General features: G+C 40.8%; 2 protein-coding genes across 2 annotated transcripts; one reads left to right on the top strand and one right to left on the bottom strand.

Moving 5' to 3' along the window:
* The first annotated feature begins 547 nt into the window (after positions 1-547).
* On the top strand, positions 548-11,097 carry SNRPG (small nuclear ribonucleoprotein polypeptide G). Its single transcript, XM_003984098.4, has 4 exons — positions 548-693; positions 4,022-4,044; positions 5,319-5,443; positions 10,752-11,097. The coding sequence occupies exons 1-4, from the start codon at positions 662-664 to the stop codon at positions 10,800-10,802; spliced, it is 231 nt and encodes a 76-aa protein (XP_003984147.1). The 5' UTR covers positions 548-661; the 3' UTR covers positions 10,803-11,097.
* A 172-nt stretch (positions 11,098-11,269) lies between these two features.
* PCYOX1 (prenylcysteine oxidase 1) lies at positions 11,270-23,100 on the bottom strand. Its single transcript, XM_003984096.5, has 6 exons — positions 22,917-23,100; positions 21,617-21,823; positions 20,391-20,565; positions 15,257-15,468; positions 14,775-14,927; positions 11,270-14,358 (listed from the first exon to the last, which is right to left on the bottom strand). Exons 1-6 carry the CDS (start codon positions 23,026-23,028, stop codon positions 13,700-13,702), a joined length of 1,518 nt encoding a protein of 505 aa, XP_003984145.2. The 5' UTR covers positions 23,029-23,100; the 3' UTR covers positions 11,270-13,699.
* Between the last annotated feature and the right edge of the window lie 3,019 nt (positions 23,101-26,119).

The following is a 26,119-nucleotide window of genomic DNA, read 5'->3' as shown; positions in this document are numbered from 1 at the left end:
GGCTGATGGCTCAGAGCCTGGAGCCTGTTTCCGATTCTGTGTCTCCCTCTCTCTCTGCCCCTTCCCCGTTCATGCTCTGTCTCTCTCTGTCCCAAAAATAAATAAACGTTGAAAAAAAAAAATTTAAAAAAAAAAAAAAAGTTCTTAGAAATTGAGGCCAATCACCCAACTTCTCTGGTGTCCGGAGGTCTTTAATTGATGTTACTGAACCCTAGGCTTACCATGACAATATGTAGGAATATACGCCAAAGAAATTAAGGGCCTGCTCCTCCAGAACCTAGATTCACTTAGTATATTGAAGAAGATAACCGAAACAATGCACAAAGAAGGGGATTAAGTGGTTTCGCCTAAAAGCTAGAGACTGAACCATTAAGCCAATCTTACACACGAGGAAACGGAATTGAGACGCGAACTTGAGGCCCCACCCCTCACCCCTTCTTGGCCAATCGCTGGCGACGCAACCGAAAGCTCGAGCGTGATAGGCGAGTTAAGGCCTCCCCCTAAGCCGTAAGTATCGCGAGGTAAAATGTGAAATCCGCCAACAATGGATTGGCTGATGGGATTGGTGACGTCAGACGCAAAACGCCGGGCCTAACGCGGGAGCGTGAAGGACTCCACGAATTCCGTTTGGAGGCATCTTTGAGCTCGCCGAGTAAGCATCATGAGCAAAGCTCACCCTCCCGAGTTGAAAAAGTAAGTATGTGAGAGGCCTGCGTCTAAGTAGTAGCTTCCTTCCGTGCTGCGAGTTACTTAGGTCCTTCTCCATTTCCTCCAGTGTGCCTGGCGTGCGTATTCGGGCCGAGGCCGCGGAGAGCCTGGGAGCGTCTCGCGCCTGTGCCTGAAGCCCGCGCAGACATCTCGTTTAGGCTTGGTCTGCGTGGCTTGGTTATCACTGACAGACAAGGAGCCTCTGTACTGTCTTCTCGCCTCTCTAGCTGGATCTCCCGAGCCCACGTCTCCCAACGCACTCTCACGCTCTTTCTCCTTTGCTTGGAGATCTGGGGTGCCATTCTTTGTTGAACATCTTGAATAGTGTTCTAGATAAGGTGGCTGGAGAGTAATTTATATACAAAGAACTAAGATGGGCAGAATGGACGTGCTTAATAGTGTATGAGGAGTCAAAAGCACTTTTTTTAAGTTTATTTTGAGAGAGTGAGCACGGGGGTGGGGGGGCAGAAAGAGAGGGAGAGAATCCCTCCTAGCAGGCTCTGCACTTTCATAGAGTCAGAGGCGGGCCTCCAGCTCACCAACCCTAGTATCATGACCTGAGCTGAAACCAAGAGTGGGATGCTTAGCTTACTGAGCCACCCAGGCATGCCCTATAAAGCCACTGTAGTTTTTTAGCTTATAGCTGTCTCTGAGGTTTTGTTTTGTTTGAGAGAGTTGTAAGCAGGAGAGGGGCAGAGGGGGAAAGGTTCTCAAGCAGACTCCAGCACCGAGGAGCCTGCTGGGCTTCATCTTAGGAGATTGAGATCATGACCTGAGTAGAAATCAAGAGTCCCACGCATAACCGACTGGGCCACTCAGATGCCTCAACTTTGAGCTTTAATTTGGAAATCCTATTCCTTTCTTTTGCTTTCTTGTGCTTAAGTTAAATGTGAATGTCATTTGATACCTGGCTCCGTTACCAGCTGTGTGAGAACCTTCCTTGTTTGTTTGGGGTTTTTTTCCTGTCAGAGAAGACTAGGGTTTTGGGTTTTTTTCCTGCACCCAGTAAAATCAACTCCAAACAGGATATTCCTATTTAAGATAGATGCAGTTTGAAGTTTTAACCTCTTCAAACACGCCTGACTGAACTTAACATGTTCCATGCCTCCTAAGTATGTCTCTATCCTGTTTAGACCATGTAATGCCAGAATTCTGCAGGTAGTAGTTGGATAACAACAGATACAAAATTGTTTCAGGGATCAATTTGGGAGAAAGCCATCTGGCCTCTGTATAGTTCCAGCTCCATAAAGAAGTCAGGCTTAATTGAAAGGTCATATTTACATTTAAATGCACATTTGTATCAAAGCCATTTTGTGCAAAATTTATAAGCCTAACTTTAAGAAAAATCAAAATTATTGTGAAAACGCTAATCTGAAACTTACTCTTTTATTGATGAGCTGATAAAATCTTACAGGTATCCTGGATTTATCAAGAACTGGTAAAATGGTGATTATTTTTTAACAAAAGAGTCGTTCTCTACGTGTAATGTTAGATTTCCTATTTGAGAATTTCAGAGGATGAAACTAGCTTTAATATTTTTCTCGTCTCTACATTTCATGTGTTGTGAAGTCCTTTGAGACCTACCTGGACAATGACCTTCAATTTTTTTTTTTCCTTTACTGTCTCATAAATATCATCTTTTATTCTTTTATGCCCTCCTCCTGGTTTAGCCTAACTCAGTAGTTCTTAACTAGGGGCTAGGAATTCGGGTTCTGTCAGCAGGCATCTAGTGAGTAGAGGCCAGGGATGTTGTTCAACATTGTACAATGCACTGGACATCCTTCAACAAAGAATTATCTGGCCCCAGATGTTAATGTGGAGGTCAAGATACCGAGGCCTAACCAAATTCTCCCTCCCACCTCTTAAAAATTGCTGCCACAGTAGTCTTGCCAAAGACTGGACTCTGTTTTACTAATTTATCACCGTCTGCATGGTAAAGTCCAGAGTTCTTGACCCGGCATTCAAGCTCCTCCATCTGAAATCCAAGCACCAAATATTACACACACTAATATTTGCCCTATTCTCCAGCCAAAAATGAACCATTTGTATTTGCTTAAACCTTCTCACCTGCTCTGACCTTGGGCAATTTACTTAACCTTTCTGAGACCTAGTTCCTCATCTATACAGTGGTGGTAATAACAATATATAACTTTATATAGTCATCATAAAGATTAAGTAATGTGTGTTATGTTGCATTGTATGTATCATATTAAAATTACCATACTAAATATTTTTATTTGTGTGTCTTCTCACCCCTTTTGTCAGGCCTGTCTTATTTATATTTAAATTCTCCCATGATATGTTCTGCATTAAAATTGCATGAAATTTCATATTTTGTAGCCTGTAACTGGAAGAGGGAAAAACTGGTTTGACTACATAGCTTAGTATTCTCATAATATCCTGCTGAGATGGGATTTCCCTGTTTAATCCAGATTTTTTTTAAAGCTTCAAGATATGTATTTATTTTGCTAAAAAATACTTAAGTGTTGAGGAATATTTTGAACACTTAAGATTGATGCTTAATATTAAAGAACGCTCCTTATTGTCTCAAATATAAAATAGCTATTGACTTGGATATAGTTTTATTACCTTCTAGTTTTCTCACAGCTTTGGTTTTGCTAATAACCAAAATCTAAACACATCTTTGTTTTTGTTATGGCTGTAAAATCCAGTCATCAAGGAGCGCCAGACTGGCTCAGTTGGTAGAGCATGCAACACCTGATCTTGGAGTTGTGAGTTAGAGCCCCATGTTGGGCTCTAAAACTTAAATTTTTTTTTAATGTTTATTTATTTTTGAGTGGGGAGGGGAACAGAGGATCCAAAGCTTAGGCTTCATGCTGACAGCCATGAGCCTGATACAGGGCTTGAACTCACAAACCATGAGATCATGACCTGACCCAAAGTCAGACACGCTCATCCCACTGAGCCACCCAGGCGCCCCAAATATAATTTTGAAATCTTTAAATATCGTAAAGTCCAGTCATCAAAAATTAGGTCAGTATTGAACAACAAGAATGTTTTTGTAATTCGTATCAGGATAAAGACTCATTTGATGTACATTAATATATTCTAAATCCATTCCATTTTTATTATCTTGCCCCTTCCTAAATTCTATTTCTCTGTATAAGTGCTAAATGAGGTACCCCTTTATTCCTGCCTCCTTTATAGCAGTACAAGGTTTTTGCTATTTTAAGTTTCATTATTTTTATTGTCCAATTTTAACAAATTATATTGACTGTACCTACTTTTGTGCTTATTTATGCTTAAATTTTTTTAATCATTTGTATAATTTTACTCCTTTTTGCTTTTTCAGATTTATGGACAAGAAATTATCATGTAAGTTTTTTGGGGGTCTTTTGTTTCGTTTTTAGTTAGTTGCTTTCTGCATGTGTCTTGGCAATATAATGTTTGGAGCAACTTTTATAAAGATTTACAGCACACAGGACCTCTAATTCACATCCATTAATTAAGCAGGTTTATTGAAATCTTACACAAGCAATTCTGTTATCTAGTCTTTTTTAATGTTTGTCTTTTTATTTTGAGAGAGAGAGTGCATAGGGGAGTGGCAAAGAGAAGAAGAGAGAAAATCCCAAGCAGGTTCCGCACTGTCAGTGCAGAGCCCATTGTGGGGCTCAGTCCCATGAACCGTGAGATCATGACCTGAGCCAAAATCGAGTCAGACACTTAACTGTCTGAGCCACCCAAGCACCCCCCTAATTTCTGATAATTAACAGATTGCACAGTACTATTTCCTAGAAGCCCTCCCTCACTTAGACAAAATTAATGGGATTTTCCTATTTTGTGATATTTGAAAATTTATCAACCTTTTTTCCTTTAAAGCAAAGGACTTGGACTATGACTAAAAATCTGACCTGTACAGTACTTGAAGTATATAGGAGTTAAGACCAGGGCTTCAAAGGCAAGCAGCCTTCCCTTTGAATTCCAGTTCTAGCCCACAGTACTTGTAAAACCTTGAACCAGTTTCTTAAGAAGCTCTATACTTCATTTCCCTCATAAAAAGTTATGATAATTCTACTGGATAGGATTTTCATAAGTTTTTTTTTCTTTAAAATTTTATTTTAATTCCAAAATAGTTAACATACAGTGTTATATTGGTTTCAGGTGTACAGTATAGTGATTCAGCACTTCCATGCATTATCCTGTGTTCATCATGGCAAGTGCACTCCTTAATCCCCATCATCTATTTCACCCATTCCCGTACCTGGATTTTTGGGGGGGTTTGTTGTTGTTATTTTTGAGAGAGACCAAGTGTGATTGGTCAGACACAGAATCTGAAGCAAGCTCCAGGCTCTGAGCCGTAAGCACAGAGCCTGACACGGGGCTTAAACTCACGAACTATGAGATCATGATCTGAGCCAAAGTCGGACACAACCGACTGGGCCATCCAGGCGCCCCCCCCCCCCTTTTTTTTTTTTTTTTGGTAAGTTTAAACATGGAATTAAATGTGAAATGTGTAGCACACTGCTTGGTAGATAATAAGGACAATGGATTATATATCTCAGGTACCTGAGTTTTATTCCACTTAATTTTTAATGAACGGTTGATATTTAATGGTCAGTTTTATTAAACTTCTTTTTCCCATTTTATAGTGAAATTAAATGGTGGCAGACATGTCCAAGGAATATTGCGGGGGTTCGATCCCTTTATGAATCTTGTGATAGATGAATGTGTGGAGATGGCAACTAGTGGGCAACAGAACAATATTGGAATGGTGGTAAGTAAAGATAGAAGGTTTCTCTTGGAGATTTTGTTATTTATCTTGGAATAAGGATTAATTTCCCTTCTATTAAAGTCTTGGGGTAAAATGGAATTAGGAAAATAACAGGCAAGATTAAACTTTCCATCTCCCATTTAGTTGGACATATGGCAGTCATTCAGCTGTGATGTAATCTCCGTTCCTGTAGGTTAGATCTGAATCTTACGCAGAACACTCTGAAGTTCTTGGATTTGAAACAATAGTAGGAAGTCATTTTTGACTTTGCTTTAGTAAAGTCTTTATAATAGAGGCCAAAGTCAGTCCTTCGTTATAGTCAATTTTAACATGCTTATGAATTCCCAGAAAATCTTCTTATAAAATGCATGTTCTGTTAGGGTGCCTGGCTGACTCAGCCAGAAGAGCATGTGACTATTGATCTCGGGGTTGTGAGTTTGCGCCCCACGTTGGGTGTAGAGGTTACATAGAATCTACATTTTTGATTTTTAAGATTTTATCTAACAAGTGCCCATGTGATCCAAATCTGCCAGGCCAAATCATACTTTTTGATTTTAATTGTGTGTATAATTAAACCCAGATTTTCTGACTTGTCACACCCAAATTTAAAGGTGGCCTTCAGGGTAGGGGCACCTGGTTGGCTCAGTTGGCTAAGCATCCGAGGTCATGATCTCCTGGTCTGTGAGTTCAGGCCCCATATTGGACTCTGCTGACAGCTCAGAGCCTGAAGCCTGCTTTGGATTCTGTGTCTCCCTCTGGCCCTCCCTCCCTCACACTCATGCCTCTCAAAAATGAATAAATGTTTAAAAAAAAGTTTGTTTTTTTTTTTTTAAAGTGGCCAAGGTAAAAGTTGCAAGGGATGATCACAGTGACAGCCATTCACATGAAAGAAAATAGGAAAAAACCCAGAAACAATTATAGGAGTAAACATTTCTATATTCATTAGGGTATGATGGTATGGGTACTGAGAAAGTTTTTGATGTTTGTCAACAAAACCCAGACTTTGAACTCTACTCTTTGTCTAGCACAGGACAATATACCCAGTAAGTGGTAAGCCCCAGGTTTCTTGGGAAAAGTAAATTAAAAAGGACAACTTCTGCTTTAGCAAATTACTGAACATAAAGATCTCTAAAAGGTGGTAAAAGTTCATAATTGTTAGCCTTGCCTTTTTTTTTTTTTTTAAGTTTATTTATTTATTTATTTTGAGAGAGAGCACATATGGGCACACCAGAGCAGGGAAGAGGCAGAGAGAGAGGGAGAGGGAGGGAGAAGAAAGGGGAGGGAGGGGGAGGGAGAGAGAGAGAAAAGAGAAACCCAAGCAGGCTCTGCACTGCATAAATCAGGGTCAGACACTTACCCAACTGAACCACTCAAGTGCCCATGCCTCACAATTTTTAATCACTCTTTCCAAAGTGTATGTTAGTGCTTCTTGCAAATGCTTTTCCATTTGAAAAACATTGATGGTCAGGGCTGGAAAAACAGCTTAGAGTCAGTCTCTAGATAGGGACAGGGGAGACTCCCCTCCCCCTCCAAGTTTTATGCAAATTGACCTTCCTTTTAAGGTATATTTTCCTTGAACTTCTATTGAAAATGAATAAAACTGTGGACAAGTCATTAGCACCTAGTTTCTTCTAAAAACAGTTCTTAAATAGTCTCAAGATTTTTCTCTAGCCCTTCCTCTTACAAATTCAGAAATATTGATTCTAAGAGGGTAGTTCTGATTTTTAGTTCATATCTCAACAGATTTGTTAAAAAAGATTCAATAATGACTTTGATGTCTAAAAGTCAGTTCTGGGGCACATGGCTGACTCAGTCGATTAACTCTTGATTTCAGCTCAGGTCATGATCTCACGATTCGTTAGTCCAGGCCTCAAGTCAGTCTGCTCTGTCTTCTTGGGACTTTCTCTCCCTCTGTCTCTGCCCCTCTGCCCCCCCCCCCCATCTCTGTCTCAAATAAATAAGTAAATAAAACTTTTTAAAAGTCTGCTCTAATTTGGGAAGACAAGGTTTCAGAGATTTGTGTGACACTTCTTGGAATTTTATCAGAGAAGGAATCGAACCTAGATCATACATCTGTCTCAAAATTTTCCCCCTGAATTTTTAAATTTTTTTTAACGTTTATTTGTTATTGAGAGACGGAACATGAGCATGGGAGGGGCAGAGAGAGGAGGAGACACAGAATCCAAAGCAGGCTCCAGGCTAGCACAGAGCCCGGACGCGGGGCTTGAACTCCTAAACTACAAGATCATGACCTGAGCCAAAGTCGTACACTTAACCGACTGAGCCACCCAGGCACCCCTTCCCCCTAAATTTTCATGGCCTTAATTGTTACACAGAAATTGGTTAAAAGCAGTGCCATCTCGAAGTCATTCAGATAATGAGTACCTACTTACTGTGTTAGGCAATCAGCTCTTCCACCTCTGATGCTTGTTGTGTGACCAAAAAAATGTTTGTGTTAGTAGGCAATACTTGCAGCTGATTAGCACTTAGAAAGTGAAATAATGATAACCTATCAGTTGTCCTTAATAAAAAGACATTCTAAAGAAAATGCAAGGATGGCTTTTCTGAGGTTGAAAGAAGGGAAACAATAGGTTAGATTTGTTTTTACAAGTTGTTTGGCAAAGCCAAACATTGCCTTTGTTATTCCCTTGTTCAAGTCATTGACCCACTGAGGCCATTGAAATGACTTTATACTATTATATTTAGAGTAGTGTGTGTTCAGGGCACTTGGGTGGCTCAGTCAATTAAGTGTCCGACTCTTGATTTCGGCTCAAGTCATGATCTCACAGTTCGTGGGTTTGAGCCCTGCATTGGGCTCTGTGCTGACAAAGCTGAGCCTGCTTGGGATTCTGTCTTTCCTTCTCTCTGCCCCTCCCATACTTGTGCTCTTTCTCTCCCTCTCTCAAAATAAATACATAAACTTAAAAGAAATGTGTGTGTTCTGAAGGGGAGGTAATCTGTATCTGTTAACTGGATAATTACCTAATGATGTCTCAACTAGCCTCTTCTGAGATATCCCCAGAGTTGTCAGTGGCCTCACTTCTGTCTTCAAGATTCTACTCCATCCCTAGAGTTCCCCTAAGAATGTAGTAAAAATTCTATATTAAGATGCTGCATAGTTCAAGAGTTCCTACTAGCTTTGTGGTTCTATAGCTCCATTTTAGGTTTGTATTCTTTATTAGATAGCTCTGCCCTTTCAAGAGACAAAAAGCCTTTGCAACACTTTGCAAAAACTAGCCTTGAAGCACACAAGGAGCACTATGGAATTCTAGACCTGATGGTTCCAGTTTGATTTGGAGAATGAGGCCTAAACACAATGAGAAAAGAGGAGAATTACTATATAACAAAGGTGTCCACTCACTAGCCTTATTTCGTGTATTACGTGAGAGGACAAAGAAGTGTGCAATACCTACCATTTTAGAAAATGTTGATGAGAGTGACACAGTGTTATTTTGTTTTTTAATAATGCCCCCAAAAGCCTCTGATCTGAACGTTTGAGTTATATGAAATAACTTCTCTGCTATCCTCCCCTTCTAGGGAAAGGGGTCAGCAGAAATGGACACATTTAGCAGAGAGCAAAGAAAGCTAGTAGTTTTTCATGCTTTGATCAGTGAGATCTGATATTCACCATCTGTTGCAAATAACCCAGGAATTAAAACTCTGAGAACTAAATAAGCATGTTGTTTAGAGTTTTATCCCTAACTTAGAGTAAAAGTGTATAGGCTCCTTCAGTCCCTATTTTCAGGACATTGTTCTTTTTTCATGCTGCTTTTTACTTCTTTGCCACCTTCTCATCATGCTCATTGCTGTTTGTATCTGCCAGGCTCCAAGACACTCCCACCTCCAAGACATTGTTCCTTTCCGATCTGTCAGCTGCAGTAATCACACGCAAGTTTGTTTATTTAACAGGGACTTACTGAGCCCTCTCTGTGCCTGCTACCGCTTTAGGCACTGGGGATACTGCAGCTGCCCTCATAGAAATGACATTTTCACAGCCCCTGGGTGGCTCAAAGTGTCCGACTTTGGCTCAGGTCATGATCACGCAGTTTGTGGGTTCGAGCTCTGCATCGGGCTCTGTGCTGACAGCTCAGAGCCTGGAGCCTGCTTCAGAGTCTGTCTCCCTCGCTCTCTGCCCCTCCCCCACTCACGCTCGCTCTCTTTTTCTTTCAAAAGTAAACATTAAAAATTTTTTTAAAATAAATGACATTTTCCTGAGGAAGACCATAACAATGTATATGATAAATAAAGCAAATAGAATGAGGGGAGAAAAGAACAAGTTACAGCTATTTTTACTTAAGCTGCCTATAGGCATAGCTCCACTTTTAATCCTAATCAGAATGCTTCCATTTCTAGTATTTCCTCTCATCCCCCTCCTGTCTTTTCACCTCGCCAGCTCTAGTGGACCTGATCTGTGATTGCAGTGTGATCTACAGTCTACCAGGGGCTCCTTATTTTCGAAGTCCCCTTGCCTTCTAGTTTGACGTATTTTTCTGCCCCTTGTATTCTAACTCTCTTGAACTGTTACTGGCCATTTCACCTATGCTCATATCCTTCCTTATCTTCGTTTGCAGAATGATTACTGATTAAGCACTGTGCTCTTTATAACTTCTCTTCCTGCCTCTAAGCTCCAATTCTTTTATTGCCAGAACAGTGGTTATTCCCTCAACTGTGAAACTTCACTGTCTTATATGGTTTTATGATGTCCTCCAAGTATCTTAACATTGGTGTTTGAAGTCTTCTAAGATTTGAGTGCAGACTGTCTTTGTTTCCCATTTCCTGTCATAACCTTTTACTGCATTCAAATTAGAGTCTTTCCTTATCCCCCTATGCTTTTTCATCTTGGTTTTGTCTAGAGTTTCTGGTCTTCCTGTCAAAAATCTACCCCATTTTCAAGACCCAACTAAATGCCATCTTCATAAAGCATATTTTTCACAACTTCCATCCTGGTTTCTTCCCTAAATAATCTTGTACCCCTAAACTGACATATTCTGTACATTTATCCTATTGACTTAACAGATTCCTTGGGACCGAGAGGAACATGTTGAGTACTGCAGTTTAGAAGATGAAATGAGTCATGGGGACTTGACATCTCAAGAGTACTTGTTAGTCTTACTAAATCTAGAAAATGTACATCTTTTTTACAAAGGGCTTAGTGGCTTCTTGTCATAATTAAGATTTATGTAATAATAACCCTGTGTCTTGAAAAAAGGCCTCACGACTGATTTTTAATACTGAAAAACCATTAATTTTGTGAAAATTCTTTCATCAGTATGTCAAATAAACTGTGTTTTTTTGTTGTTTTTTTTTTAAGGTAATTCGAGGAAATAGTATCATCATGTTAGAAGCCTTGGAACGAGTATAAACAATGGGTGTGTTCACCAGAAGAAACCAACTGCTTCCACGTGTCCCCTTCATAGCACCTGTTTTACTACAATATAAAAATCAGGTCATGCATTTTCATATTGAACTTTTTTGTTAAATAAACTTTTTTAATAGTCAAAAAATGCTTTCTCAGACATTCCGAACATGGAAAATTGAATGTTAGCTTTTACTCTAGTTTTTTCTAACACAAACTGTTCCTGGTTGAGACTGATTTATTCCAAAGCTTTTATGCATTAATATTGAAGAATCTGATTAAATGTGAAGCATGGCTAGGATGGCTTTTTTCATCTTTTAATGGAAAGATAAAGAACCTGCAAACCTGAGCAGATTTCTTCTGAAACATTAACTGTAATTTTCTAAACTCTTGTAGTAGTTTTGATGTACTCTTGACTTTTCCAAGTACATCTATATTCCAAGTATACTGCAATTGAAGTAAAACACAGGAAGTAATGATATAGTTGTTTATTTTGAACATAAACAGGGAAGATTTTTTGAATACAAGAATAGAAATAGAACTCTAGAGAAAAACATTCCAGTGTTTTGTGGTTCTTTGTAGAGTATAAAGAATAGAAATAATGCTGCCCATAATATATTCATCTAGGTCATAAATTTTATGGCGCACAAACTCAGATGAAAAGATACATTACAGATGGTAATATCATAAACCTAACTTCAAGAAACCTACCAAGCAGATGCTGTACTTTTTGTGATCTGGTAAAAAAGCCTGCAAATCTTAAATCACTTTAACACGTATAAAATGTATATTCGGGTGAGTATGTAAGATATTTGCAAACCACAACATAATGGATGGCTTATATGTATCTCTAAACATGTTTCTTCTGGTTTATAAAAAAATGTTTACAACAAAATAGCTAGAGCGATCAAACCAACTTAATCCCAATAAGGGGAATTGATGTCAAGTCTAGTACATTTTTACTCTTCTCTGGCAGCTCTTTAAATTTTCACTGATATGGACAGATTTTTTGCAACCACATAGAGCTAAATTATAGAACTGGTTGTACTAAGCATGCTTCCTAGACCAAGAGCATCACGTAGGAACTTAACAGAGATGCATGTTTTCATCTTATGCTTGATATGTTGATAATATGTTTTGCTTTTGGAGGAAGCAATTTCCAGTGCCCTTTTGGAAAACAATCAGATACAACAGCAACGTTTTAAATTGGGGTTCTGGTAAGTAAATACAGATATCACAAAACAAGTCTGTGAGTAATAGAAATTAACTGTTACCAGTTTTTATTCACCAATCTTTAGCATATATATAACACAATATTACATTCTCTACAATATTGTCTTCATTAAAACCACAGGGAAAAAAAATGTGACTGCGTCTTAACAAGTAAAATTTTTAAAAAGCTGACCTTTTGACAGAGCATAGATTTAATCACCGCCTTTACATCAAATATATTTTGGCAGTTTTATCAGCATATTAATATTCACAATTATAGTAGAGACAAAATCATTTTAAGTAAGAATCAATATCATTTTGCTGAATATCTACTGCCATAATCTGGTGATGGACTTTTTTGTCTCAACGATACTTATTAGTTCTGTTATAGTTACTTTTAGGATTCACAAGCTTTTACTTGTTTTGTCCTACTAGTGACTAGAGAGACAGCCATTGGTGATCTTTGTATGATAGATGTAGAACTGGTTCTTAAGTTTGGTTGCATATTAGAATCATTTGAGAAGCTTTAAACTCTTACAGATTATTCCAGTGTGCAGCCAAAGTTGAGAACTGCCTTAAAAACAAGATTTCAGCAACTGGTTTCTCACCCCAAATGCTACAGTAGTTTTAGAAGCATTTAAGTTTGAACATATGCTGGATTTGATTGTGGTGTCATTCTGGATCTCCTAGTGTCAACTGCTCTGGAGAAATCTAAGTTGCCTCTTGTCTGTCAGTGCTTACTATCAAGATTACTACTAGAGTTCTTATTGAGAGAAATGATTCTTCACAAAAATGAACCTGCTTTGATAATGCATTCAGTTTCTTGGGACTTTTAAGGCACTAAAAACCCTTTGGAGACATCTTAAACCCCCACATTAGTGATTCTCAACCCAGGTTGCACCTTAGAAACTTTTTAGCTACAATGCTGAGATCCTATCCTCAATTCATTAGATCAGAATCTCTGGTTGCATGGGGGTCTTTCAATATTTCTTAAAGTTCCATAGGTGAGGATTTGATAATAGACTGCCAATTTCTTAAATCAATAGCCTATATTTGCTTTCATTTTACTTGAGATTTTTGTATGACAAAGTTCTCCTAAGGCTTCTGAATTTCACCCCTAATAAAATCAGGGGGGAAGGAATCCAAAGAATATTCAGAAAGTCAAGGCTTCTAGCATGGGCACATCTACTTTGAAAAAGTATAAATTAAAGCCAAGCATAGGATACCAGCTCAAATAGTTAAGTTTTAACTATCTGACTGAAGGTCACTTCCAGCTGTGAAGCACAAATGAACTAGTCCCCAACTAAAAGTTAACATCTTTAAATTCTTTCTCAAGTGCTCAGCTTGAAATAAATCCAGGGCCCCCACCCACCAGACCTAGTGAATCAGAATCTCCAGAGGAGCTAGAGAAACCACATGCTTAACAAACTTCAGGTGATTCTACACTGTTGGCAGATATTAAAAGAAGAGTTAAGAAATTTTGGAGATGGTATAAAGATAGTAGTTAACCCCTTCATGCTTAATTAGAAACCTGTTATTTTCTCATGACTCACTGGGATTACTTTTGTTAAACAGTACTAATATATGGCAAAATATCAGATTCAAAATCATCTCTGCTCAGATTGTGTTCTTTTTTGCCAGTGATATTCCATTTGGAACCAGGAGGGGGAAAGAAAGTGATCAGTATCATTTCATAGTTCAGTTTTAAGTTTCTCATATAAGTCCTCTTGGTCAATCATGTCTGCGTGCCCATTCCAGCGATGATAAGCAAGGAGAGCGGCATTGTGGGCTGCAATGGCACTCATCTCCATGGCACTTGCTGCACACTCTATGCCATTGAGGTAGTAAAGTCTATCGTGGAGTATGATGGAGGGGCATTTCTCTGGAGGCTTATAGCGAGGATATGCAAGCCATGGCTGCTTCACAGCATAATCATAAGACAAAAAGAGCTTTAATATTTGTTCTTTAGTAAGGATTTCTTGAGAAAAGATCTTCCAAACATGCGCCCTTTCTGTTGATGGTTGAGGATTATCATTTTCTGTTACAGAGGACACAATCCCAATGCTATTAATGAACAAATCTGAATTATCAGTGGTTAAGATTGTACTGAGATCAAATTTGTCTAAGGCTCTAGAGCTAAAAAGAGTTGAATTCAGTTGCCCCTTAATTAAAGTTGTCACTATATGTTGGTAGTACTGATGGAATTCCTCAATTGGAGGATCAAAGTTGAGAAAAGTTATGTTGGACATTTTTCGATTCAATGGAGTGGCCACCAAGACGATATCATAGAAGTCTGAACGTGTCTCAGATCCAATTTGGTAGACCACTTCATACATCTTTGTGGGATTTCCTAGAGGAAAGAAGCATTCATGTTAGTCTTTCTAGCACACTATACTTTATACCTTCCAAAAATAATTATGTTAATAAAGTAGAAAATAGTTAAGGTATAATTCTAAGGAATTAAAAAGACGTTTAGGGGCACAGGGGTGGCTCAGTCAGTTAAGCGTCTGACTCTTGAATACCTTGTCAGTAAGTAAAAAATACAGAATTTTTACTTTTAAGAATGAGATTATTCTTTAATTCCAAGGAGACATGCCACTGTACTTGAGCTCATTTGGGAATATTTCTATGTGGCACAACATACACACAATTTATAATTCCATCATTTGGAAATGAGTGCAAGATGACAGAAGAGTGGTTTTTCTCCCTGAGCAGTTATTTTCTAGAGGGGAAATCAGGAACAATAAAATAGAATTTCAGGCTCACCTGTCCGCTTGGTCCTTGTTTTCTCCTCTATGTACATTACTGAGCCAGTTATAAGGTTGCTTTTGGACGCACGAAGGAGCCCTGAGCAAACAAGTTTATTTCCACCTTCTACTGCCCAAAGGCCAGAATCCGCACAGGACATTGATACTGCCCCTGTCAGTGGTAGGGAAAAAAAAATGTATTTTAATTCTGACTCTGTAAAAGTCCCTCTACCTACTTTCTCTTCCCAATTCAGGTGAGTTCTACTCCAAATGTCTCCAGACATTGCCAAATAGCCCCTGAGGGCAAAATCTCTATGAAAGCTAAGGACTCTCTCCCCCTAAAAATGCACAGATCTACATATACACAATTTTGCCAACAATGTCTGAGGTTTCAGAAAAAGGTAAGTCTTCTCTAATTCATAGCCTAAAGTAAGGAGTCACCATACATCAGGTAAGCCCTTTTGTGAGCTAATATCCATAATATTCCAAGCCTGGGCTTACCCACAAAGCCGTTGATGTTCATGCTTTGGCCATAATTGACCCTCATGACAGGAGCAACAATTTCATTGAGGAATTTCTCAGAGAAGCCTGCTTTCTGCAAGGTTTCAAGAAGTGTTCGGTTAAGCATTCCAAGGAATTCGTCCCCTCCAAGAGAATGTAGTAACTTTTCTACGCTACTGAAGGCATAGTCATGAGACTGGTAGCGGTAGATCCTTTTGAAAAGAAGAGGAATAGCCATTAAACACCAAACAAGATGGGAAGGGAAATTGCATCATAAGATTCAAACTTTTCATATCTCCTTCTACTGAACTTCTACCTATCATGTAAGATGCACCTCAGTCACCATCTTCCCTGGGTATCCCAGAAGTTCTTATCCCCATCCCTACTCCCACCTCCTCTGGAACTACACTGTCCTTGTATACTCTTCTGCATTAATAAGGTCACTGCGAGCACTTTTAAAGAAGTGGGTATGTCATATGTCTCCTTCAACTTTTTATCTTCCAGCAGCAGTTAAACATTTCTAAAATTAAACTTTATCTTTCCACCAGGCTTGATCCTCTCCACCCACCCCCTATCCCAGCCAAAATGTAGGCTGGGATGTTTGTTCACTGCTAACATCCCACAAGTCATCCTCAGTTCATCTAATTCCAAATTTAAATATTTTCACTTCTGCTTCTCCCATCAAAAAAGAAAACCTTACCAGTCTTCATAACATCTCTCTTCATTCTCATTTCCCTGATCTTAACTCAGGATTTATATTCAGACTACCAAGCTGAATAACTGATCTACCTACCTGTTTCCAGTTTTGTTTCTTTGAAACATTTATGAATCTCTCAGAAACCTAAAACACATCTTTTGTCATCAGCTTATGCAAAAAACAACTTGTGGGGTGCCTGGGTGGCTCAGTTGGTTAAGCATTCGTCTTTAGCTCAGGTCACAAACTCACGGTTTGTGGGTCCAAGCCCCACGTCAGCACAGAGCCTGGAGCCTGCTTCAGATTCTGTGTCTCCCTCTCTGGTCCTCCCCTGCTTGTACTCTCTCTCTCATAAATAAAGATTTAAAAAAAAAATTTTAACTTCTTACTGCTGCTTAGTAAATAAACTCCTGACCAAAAAAAAGGAATGTATTTTAGAGCCAAATTCATCAAGTCTAACTGCCTTTGCTCTAACTGCAGACAGAGAAACAAGTAAAAGAACTCTGAAAGTCTCATGACAAGTAGAAGGCTCAAGCACAAGCTGCCCCCTGTGCCCTCAACCACACACTTACCCTCCACTGAACAAACCTGACCCATTCACTGATACCTGAAAATGCTCTGCATGTTGCTCCAACACTACATTAGCTCTTCTCTCCAACCAGAACACACTTCTTTCAGCTTGAACCCCACCTGCTCTGCAAAGTTTTGCCCAACTTCCCAGTTCACAGTACCCATGCCACTCATTCAGCACTGTTACTTAATTTTTAGAAAATCCCACCTGATATTTTCTTGAACTTCACGGACTTAAAAGAATATCCACATAAATTAGTTGATGCTGACTTCAAAATGTTATTTTTCAAGTGAAAAAATGAGAAAAGTTATTTTTCAAGTGATACAAAAATGAGAAAGGATTCCTCTCCCTCAAGGAGCTTACAGTTAGGTATAGGTAATAAGGCATATGCACAGATAAGTAATGAAACAAAGGAAGAAATAGGTGCCAAAGAAAGATCTCTCTCAGTGATCCCAGGAGGAGAATTTTTACAATTTTCTTCTCTCAAAGTTGTAAAGTTTTTGAGCAGGGACAATGTCACATCCATTTCAGTATTACCTCCTATCTACCAGTGAGTATAGTATATAAAACATTGAATACATTTTTGTGGGAAAAATTAATACCAGTGCCCAAACTGAGAAACAAATCACTCCTTCCAACCATATCAATCCCTAGGAACTTAAAAAAAGTAGAGGGTGAAAACACTTGAGTTCTCACTTGAGAAAACAGACTGAGAGAAAAAGGGATTCTCAATAAGATTTAACAGCTGCTTACTCATCAGAAACCATGAAGGCCAGAAAGTAGTGGGTCAAGGTGTTGGTAAGGCTGGTTCCTTCTGGAATTTCTGATGGAAGATTCCATTTCTTGCCTTTTTCAGTTTCTATAAACCACCTGCATTCCTTGGCTTGTGACATCTTCCTAGCATCATTCCAACCTCTTGTTCCCATCATCACATTTCCTACTACTCTGATCCCCCTGCTTCCCTCTTACAAGGACTCTTGTGATTACACTAGGCCCACTTAAATAAGTGAGAATGACCTCCCCATTTCAAGATCCCCAATGAAATCATTTCTGCAAAGTCCCTTTTATCATGAAAGGTAACACATTCACAGATTCCAGGGATTAGGGTATAGACATCTTGCAGGGGCAGGGAGGCATTATTCAGCCTACCACAGGGGGCTACTCCATCGATACAAACAAGAGTTAATAGTGCCTTGCATCAAAGTGTAGCAGTGATGTTAGTGAGAAGTGATGGAATTCTACATACATTTTAAAAACTGATAGGATTGGGGGACCTGGGTGGCTCAGTCAGTTGAATGTCTGACTTCAGCTCAGGTCATGATCTTGGAGTTCACGGGTTCGAGCCCCACACTGGGCTCGCTGCTGTCAGCAGAGCCCACTTTGGATCCTCTGTCCCCCTCTCTTATGCCCCTACCCCACCTGCTCACTCTCTATCAAAAAATAAACATTAAAAAAAATTAATAAAATTTAAAAACTGATAGGATTATAGACAGACTGGATTTGGGAAAGGAGAGAGAGAAAAGAGTAAAACATTCAAAATATTTGTTAGAAGTGAAAGGATCAGTCTCAGATCAAGAAATGTTAAGGGGCACCTGGGTAGCTCAGTCAGTTATGCATCTGACTCTTGATTTCCCCTCAGGTCACGATCTCCCAGTGTCTGAGATTGAGCCCCACGTTGGGCTCTGTGCTCTCCCTCTCTCAAAAAGTAAACATTATGTTCTTGATTTATTGGAAGAAACAAATGTAGGATGCATGGCCCTTTGAACAACATAAGGATCAGTGCTATATATTTGATGTGTAAGCAAATACTAAAGACCAGAGAGAGGCAGTAATTCAAGGAAGTTTGGTAATTGTTTTCTAAATTTGAAAATAGTAGGGGCGCCTGGCTGGCTCAGTCCATAGATGATGTGACTTGATCTCTGGGGTCAGGAGTTAGGGCCCCACGCTGGGTGTAGAGTTTACTTAAACAACAACAAAAAAGTATAATCTATGTATCCCATCACTGGGTCTTTTTCACAGTACTATAATATCCAGAATTCACTTTAAAAGTGATTTCTTAATTTCTCCCAGGGCAATTCTCTACATGCCAAGCAAGCCACTGGTAAGAAAACTAACAGATATAGGCAGGTCTGCATCTGGTGCCATCTGAACTTGATTTTCCTGTAGAGCATGCAGCAACACGCCACCTACCTTCTCTACTTGGCTATTTCCACCCAAGTCCTATATGTTTCCTTAGTTACTGGTTTATTGCTTGTCTACTAGAACGTATATTCTTTGAGGACAGGGATGTGTTCTAGGTTCTACATCCACAGGATCCAGAATAGTGCCTGGCACATAATTAGGCAGTCAATATTTGGTGAATGAATGAAAGATTACTACTTTAAAATAATCTGCACTGTAGCTGACCTTAATGTGCCCACTGGAAAGGTGTTCAAGGAATCATCCCAACAGTGATGTTTAGAAAGAGAAATCCCCAGGGTGCCTGGGTGGCTCAGTCGGTTGAGCTTCCGACTTCGGCTCAGGTCATGATCTCGCAGTCTGTGAGTTCGAGCCCTGCGTCGGGCTCTGTGCTGACAGCTCAGAGCCTGGAGCTGCTTCAGATTCCATATCTCCCTCTCTCTCTGCCCCTCCCCCATTCATGTTCTGTCTCTCTCTGTCTCAAAAAATAAACACTAAAGAAAGAGAAATCCCCAACTACCCTAAGTTAAAAAGCTAGAGTGTATTTATCCTACTCAACCCTTAAATCTGTCCTTGTCAGTACTTAATCATATGACATGTAATTTTACCTTTTTTAACAATTTTACTACATTGAAACATTCATAGTAATGAAATATCATTAGCACTTACAAGCTGAATTTCTCCAGCATCTAAAATTGTGAACAAGCATAAAAATTAGCACCGGCCAATGGCCTTGGGAAAAAGGCTGCGTCTTTCAAAGTTAGACCAGTTATTTTATTTTTCCTAATTACCAAAACAATATACACAGAAAAGTTTGAAAATACAGAAACACTTAAAGAAGAAAAAGTGGAGGGGCACCTGCGTGGCTCAGTGGGTTAAGCGTCCGACTTCGGCTCAGGCCATGATCTCATGGTTCAGGAGTTCGAGCCCCGCGTCGGGTTCTGTGCTGATAGCTCAGAGCCTGGAGCCTGCTTCAGATTCTGTGTCTCCCTCTCTCTCTGCCCCTCCCCTATTTGTGCCGTCTCTCTCTCAAATATAAATAAAAATATTTTTAAAAGAGGGGGGTGGGGAGTGGCACCTGTATTCTCACTACCTGAAACAGTGCTGGAATTTAGTATCAATTTAAATTCTTGGGGCACACAGCTGATACTCTGCCTCAGGCTACTGGCTCACTGAAACATCATGTCACAATTAAAGTTCATTTAAGTTCTGTGGTCCTTTCTACCAGCTCTTACACACATTACCTCATTCATCCATACAATGTCAGCACAGTGCAGAGATTAAGTGTGAGAACTCTGGAGCCAGAATGCCTGGGTAGGAACTCCAGTTCCACCACTCACTAGGTGAGTGTACTTGCACACTTGAAACCTCTGTGCCTCCACCTTCCATATCTGTAAGAAGCTAATAACTATACCTGAGAGAGGTATCATAAGAATTCAAAGCATTAACATTTGTAGAGGATTTAAGAGTGTGTGGCAGAACTAAATAAGTATTTGCAGAATACAGTCGGAAGCAAAAATTACTCTTAATTTTCAAGTGGATAAACGGTCTGCATACTTTATATAAACCATTTGTCTAACAATCTTACAAACAGACCTTAAAATTAGGTAGAGAACTGTTTCAAGAAATTAGAATTTCTAAAGACCATCTAACTAAAAGGTCTTAGGTTAAATGGAAGGGGAAAAAATTACCTCATAAACTTGTCCAATATATCCTCTACCCACATGTGCATTCGGAGGGACTGAAATCCATAGTGCCAAATTAGTTTAATCATGTTAATTATGAACCAGCTGCTCTCCTCAAACACCAGAGTCTCTCCATTATACACCCCCATTAGGCCACCAAAGCCCTGAACAGTAGACAGACCTGCAAAAACAGAAAGGGTTGGCTAAGTCAGTGGTTTCTGTGTTGACCAAATGAAAGAAGGTAATCTGAAGCTATCAGGGATACTCTGAAGTGAGTGAATTCCAGGTTTCCCCCAGTTCTCAGAAAACATATTAAAGGAGCTCTATCTTTAGAACAGCATGTAATACACTGCTCATTCATTATACTGTCCAAAAGCAGATATCTAAACGATGGGTCAGATGCTCATGCAGATATGTCAAAATTAGACTGGCTATTTTTAGTTGCAAAAGACTAAAAAGTAAAAGGAAAATGCCAGAATACCAACTGAATTCAACTTCCAAACAAATGTTAGACAGGAGTATGACCAGCATAAGTTGCTCCTGGCATACATTTGTCCTCAGGAAGGAAAGAGAGACCACAGGAGATGTGGAAGGCAGCAAAGAGAAAGGAGGCATCCCCATTCCTGTGCAAATCCTATTTTGCATAATTGGGTATTTCAAATAACTAAAAGGAAGTATAAATTACACAATATTCCCTGAGCAAAGGGCCTGCAGAGACCTGCTAGCCTTTCCTCACAACCTGTCTAGCTCCTCTGGTGGCAGGGAAGTAGTCATATGTTCCAGGTTCTAGGCACACGTCTGCACCCATGCCTGTGTGAGTGACTTTAAGCCAGACATTTCAAACTTTGGGCCTCATTTCCCCAGCTGTAAAATGAGTACACAAGGTTTCTACGGACTCAAACCATTCTTTGATTCTTCAGCTTGAACCCAGAGGTTTAAGAACTAAGAACAGCAACCATCCCCACCCCACCCCCAACCCCCGCCCCCGCCCAATGGCTGTAATTCCAGATAACTGAAGATACAGATAACTAGTGTCCCATTACGGGGAAAGTGGCTCCTAACGAAGCTTGTACTTGTACTAATTGCTAGCAGCAAAGTGAGGAAAACAGTTTTGCCAACTTCTCTGTAAAAAAAAATTAGCAAAGCAGAAAAACTTCAGATCCCTATCTGATAAAAACATCCATGGATGGTCACACAGAAATCCACTTAGCTCTTAAGACCAAATGACATACCCAGGTCCTTGACAAAACGCTTCATGTGCAGATTTAAAGGATGGATGACAGAACCTCCTGCCTCGTATTCTTGCCCTCGAACAGTCATGGTGGCCAGGCGGCCTCCCACCTCTCCTCTTTCAAACAGGTCAATCTTCACATCTTTCCCAAATTTCTGCCGCAGATAATAGGCTGCTGAAGTGCCACCAATTCCAGCTCCAATAATTGCTATGGGTGGGGGAAAAAAAAAAAGGAACAGTTTCTTTCCCTCTCAGCTATGTGGGTTTTGTTTTTGAATAACAGATGTTACTTAAGGCTATAATCACCAATTTAGGGAAGCTGGGCACGGGAGGCAAGTCACAGTTGCTGTGAAGCTAAAACTCTGTGAATCTAGGCAGACGCTGCCCACCCCACCCCCCCCCCCCCGACAAAAGTGGTATTACATTCACGTGCAAATAGACATTAGAATTTTTTTTTTTTTTTTTTTTTTTTTTTTTGCCAGATCCCCAAGGGTTCTCACAGTTCTTTGTCAAGGCACCACTGGATCTGCACACCCTTCTTTGTGCCCAGCGCATGGGAACAGAGGAGGTGGGCCTTTCCAGCACGTATTTCCAATAAAGTGGCCGCCATTTTTACTAAGATTTGTTCTGTCTCATTAATACGGATAGGTTAATGTTCCCACAAAACAAAGCTTTACCGGGAATAAAAAAAGCAAAACAAACGCAGCAAAAACCATGAATGAAACTTGAGAGTGGATTATTGCCGCTGTGTAGTAGTCCTAGACAGGGAAATTGTGCAAGCTAGGGCCTCTAGGAGCAGGCCCACCTCAGCAAAGCAGGTGATGGAAATGGGGTTCCAGTTCAGCCTATCAAGGGAAGCAAACAGGGTCAGCTTGTTGGCACTGCTCAGTGTGCTACGGCCGCGTGCGCCTGTCATCTGCACAGCGAGGCGGCTCGTAGTTCCAGAACAAACCAGAAGACTGGCCTCCCAAAGGTGAAGCAAGGGAATGAGGAGAGGGGCCTCCCCCTCCCCAGCCCCCAGGCCTCCAGAACAAGGGGCTGCAGGGACGCCTGGCTGCCCTCCGCCCACCCCAAGGCCCCCTCCATGGCCCGTTCCCCAAGTGGGCACATCGACACGCCCGGAAGACGCGGTCCCTGGGGCATCGACAGTGGCGAGCCAAGAAGACTATGACCTCCGAGAAGGATTCGGAGCGCGTGGCCTGGCGGGCTTCGCAGCCTACGGGCCTGGTGCACTGCGCAGCGGCCGCCTGGAGCCGGGCGCGCTCCAGCAACCCTCCCGCGCCGCACCATCCCTCACCTACCGATCTTATCCGGCGGGGCCCGCAGCTCGGCGCTCCCAGGGCACCCCCAGCTGCACATCAGCAGCCACAGCCCCAGAAGCGACGAGCCGAGCTGCCCAGCCGTGCGCCCCATGGCCACCGGAGCGCAGCAGTCAGCTCCGAGCGCCCCACCGTCGGCCAGTTGCTGCGAGTCTGCGCGCTCTGCACGCCCCGCCCCCGGCCGGCCTTGCCCCTCCGAGCCCCGCCCAGGTCCGCTTCCTGCCGACGCGGGCTCCAGCATCCCAGTTCTGCGCGTCGCTCCAGGAGCTCCCAAGCGTGGTCAGCCCGGTGCCCAGGCAGGCCTCGCCCCTCCGAAATGCACCCTGCTTCAGGGACATAACAAAGGCACCAGGGGCGGAGGCTCACCCAAGCTCGCCGCCTTACTCCCCATCTATTCAGGTGAAGCACCTTACTTCTTCACTACTGCCCTCTTCTGTCCCTTCAACCTCTCCCTGTCAAAGAATGCACAAAGCAAATCGCTGTCAAGAACAGAACTGTGGAGCAACAAATGCTTACTGAGTGGTCACTGTGTTTCGGGACTGTTGGGCATAAGCGTAAAATGAATGGTTAAATAGTGGTAGGTGAAAGGGAAAATGAGGGAGACCAGAGATGGGGTCGTCCAAGGTGAAAAGTAGTGACAGACATGTGTGCCCATATCACACGATGGAACATTATGCAAGTATTAAAAAGAATGTAGGATCCGGGCGCCTGGGTGGCTCAGTCTGTTAAGAGCTGGACTTTGGCTCAGCTTATGATCTCCGGGTTCAGTTTGTGGGTTGGAGCCGGTCTGTGCTGACAGCAAGGAGCCTGAAGCCTGCTTCAGATTCTGTGTCTCCCTCTCTCTCTGCACCTCCCCTGCTCACACTGTGTGTGTGTCTCTCTCTCTCTCAAAAATAAATAAACATTTAAAAAAATTTAAATAGGTGAGAAAAACTAGTGACTGAGTGAGTGATGGGTTTATAAGATCCCTTTCTGTAATTAAAATTACACCATCTCCACTCTTCACCTCCCCTCCAAAAAAGAAAACAAAATAAAAACCCAGTATATGAATATGTAGAATAGTATGGATGGAAGGAAAATAAGTTGAATAGAAAGAAAGATTGAACTTGGAAAAAGGGAGTGTAAAATCCAATGCAAAGAGCATTCATTCATTGGACAAATTTTTTTGAGTTCCGAGTGGCAAGCGATGTTCTAGGTGCTTGAGAAAAGTCAGTAAACAAAACAGATTTTTTTTAAAGTTTTATTTTAATGAAGCTGGCATTCTACTGGAGGGAGATATGATCATTAGAATAAATAAGTAAATTATACATTATATAGAGTGGGGTAAGAGGAATGAGGAATGGGTTGCAATTTTAGATAGGATGGTCCTGGTAGGCCTCATTGAGCAGGATAGCATTTGAGCAAAATGTTGCAGGAAGTGATGGAGTAGATCAGGCAAGTATCTGGGGAAAGAGCTTTCTAGGTAAGAAAAACACCTGGTCGGGGCGCCTGGGTGGCGCAGTCGGTTAAGCGTCCGACTTCAGCCAGGTCACGATCTCGCGGTCCGTGAGTTCGAGCCCCGCGTCGGGCTCTGGGCTGATGGCTCAGAGCCTGGAGCCTGTTTCTGATTCTGTGTCTCCCTCTCTCTCTGCCCCTCCCCCGTTCATGCTCTGTCTCTCTCTGTCCCAAAAATAAATAAACGTTGAAAAAAAAAATTAAAAAAAAAAAAAACACCTGGCATGTTTGAGGAACAGCAAGGAGGCGAGTAAAGCAGAAGAAGAAGAGGACAGCAAAGGTGTTAATAGAACAAGATGCAAATCATACAAGAAACAAACACTTCTAGTTAAGAACATAAAAATATGAAGATTAAGCCTCATTTTTCACTACATCTAGAAGTTACAAAGAAAGCACTACACTCTGTGTGTCTTTTAATTTCCTTTTTCCAAACTACATTATCCCCACAACACCTTAGTGTGTTAAGCCTACTAGGCCTTCAATGAATATGTGTTCATTAGAATTGACCATGTTAGTGACCTTGATATGGGTGTCATATTTGGAAACTTTCACTGCTGCTGATGAAACCTTGGGAAACAGTTTACTGAAAGAACTCTCAGTGAAGAGACAGTGTAAAGGACTTGCAAAGTGGAAGGTGGGTCAAAGGCTTTCTCATTCTGCACTCTTACTCTTTCAAAATAACACTGCCACTGAAACCCCAAAAGATTTTTAAAAAGGCCATGGAGGAAAACTGTTACCACATATACGAAGAGTAATAATAAGGTGATATAACAAACATTCATTCAAAGGAGTGCTGTTCAAGAAAGCAGTCTCCCTAGTAGGCTAAACACTGACTAAGGTTTTCTCCTTGACCAAACTCCAGCCAAGCTCCTCTGAGCAATCTTCTCAACTAGACAGGCCTCAACCTTGGCTTATTAAGACTCGAACAAAACACTAACATTTTCTAACAGCTCAAAGCTATGTCCTTAGGACGACCCTAGCTACCTTTAAACTGTCTGCCTGAGAAAACTCAAGGCTGACAAAAGACTTTACTGCTTGTTCCAGCCAACACATGAAGATAGAGCCCCTGTCTCATAGCCTCTCGGGAGGGTAGGGGCCTAACTGAGAAAGTTACCACCCTTTCTCTCAACTTTTGTAATTTTTCGCTTCCTGGACTCTACTGTGCCCCTGCTCATCCCCATCCCTATTCTCCCTTCAAAATGCCAGGTTACATCTGTACAAATCAAAGTTGAGTCCAGTTTACTATGGACTCTTCCCTATTGCAATAGTATATTGCATATATACTGATTAAAAGTAAAACTTTAGTGCTGGCTTTGCTTATTTTTTGACAACACTTAAATCTATAATTCTGCCACTGCTCCATGTTTTTTTAACTTTTTTGAAACTACCTTGAAAAAATTCATTTTCATACCTTCTTCCTTCCTCACATCTAACTTTTTTCTTATTCTACATAACCTAAATAATATTTACTATCTGTTAGGGAAGACAGGAAATTCAGAAGCAATATAAGAAAAGATCAACATATTTGTCAGATGGCAAAAGATAGAATTTGAAACGTTAAAAAAAATAATACATGAGAAAAATAGCTGTCACTAATATGACAGTCAAGATTGTGGTATATATTGCAAACAAAAAGAGCTCTACAAATTGGTAAGAGGTAAACAACTCAATATAAATACAGCCTATATAAA

The sequence above is a fragment of the Felis catus genome, chromosome A3 (assembly GCF_018350175.1).
Source record: "Felis catus isolate Fca126 chromosome A3, F.catus_Fca126_mat1.0, whole genome shotgun sequence".
NCBI classification, from domain to species: domain Eukaryota; kingdom Metazoa; phylum Chordata; class Mammalia; order Carnivora; family Felidae; genus Felis; species Felis catus.
This window is presented reverse-complemented; position numbering and strand designations above follow the sequence as displayed.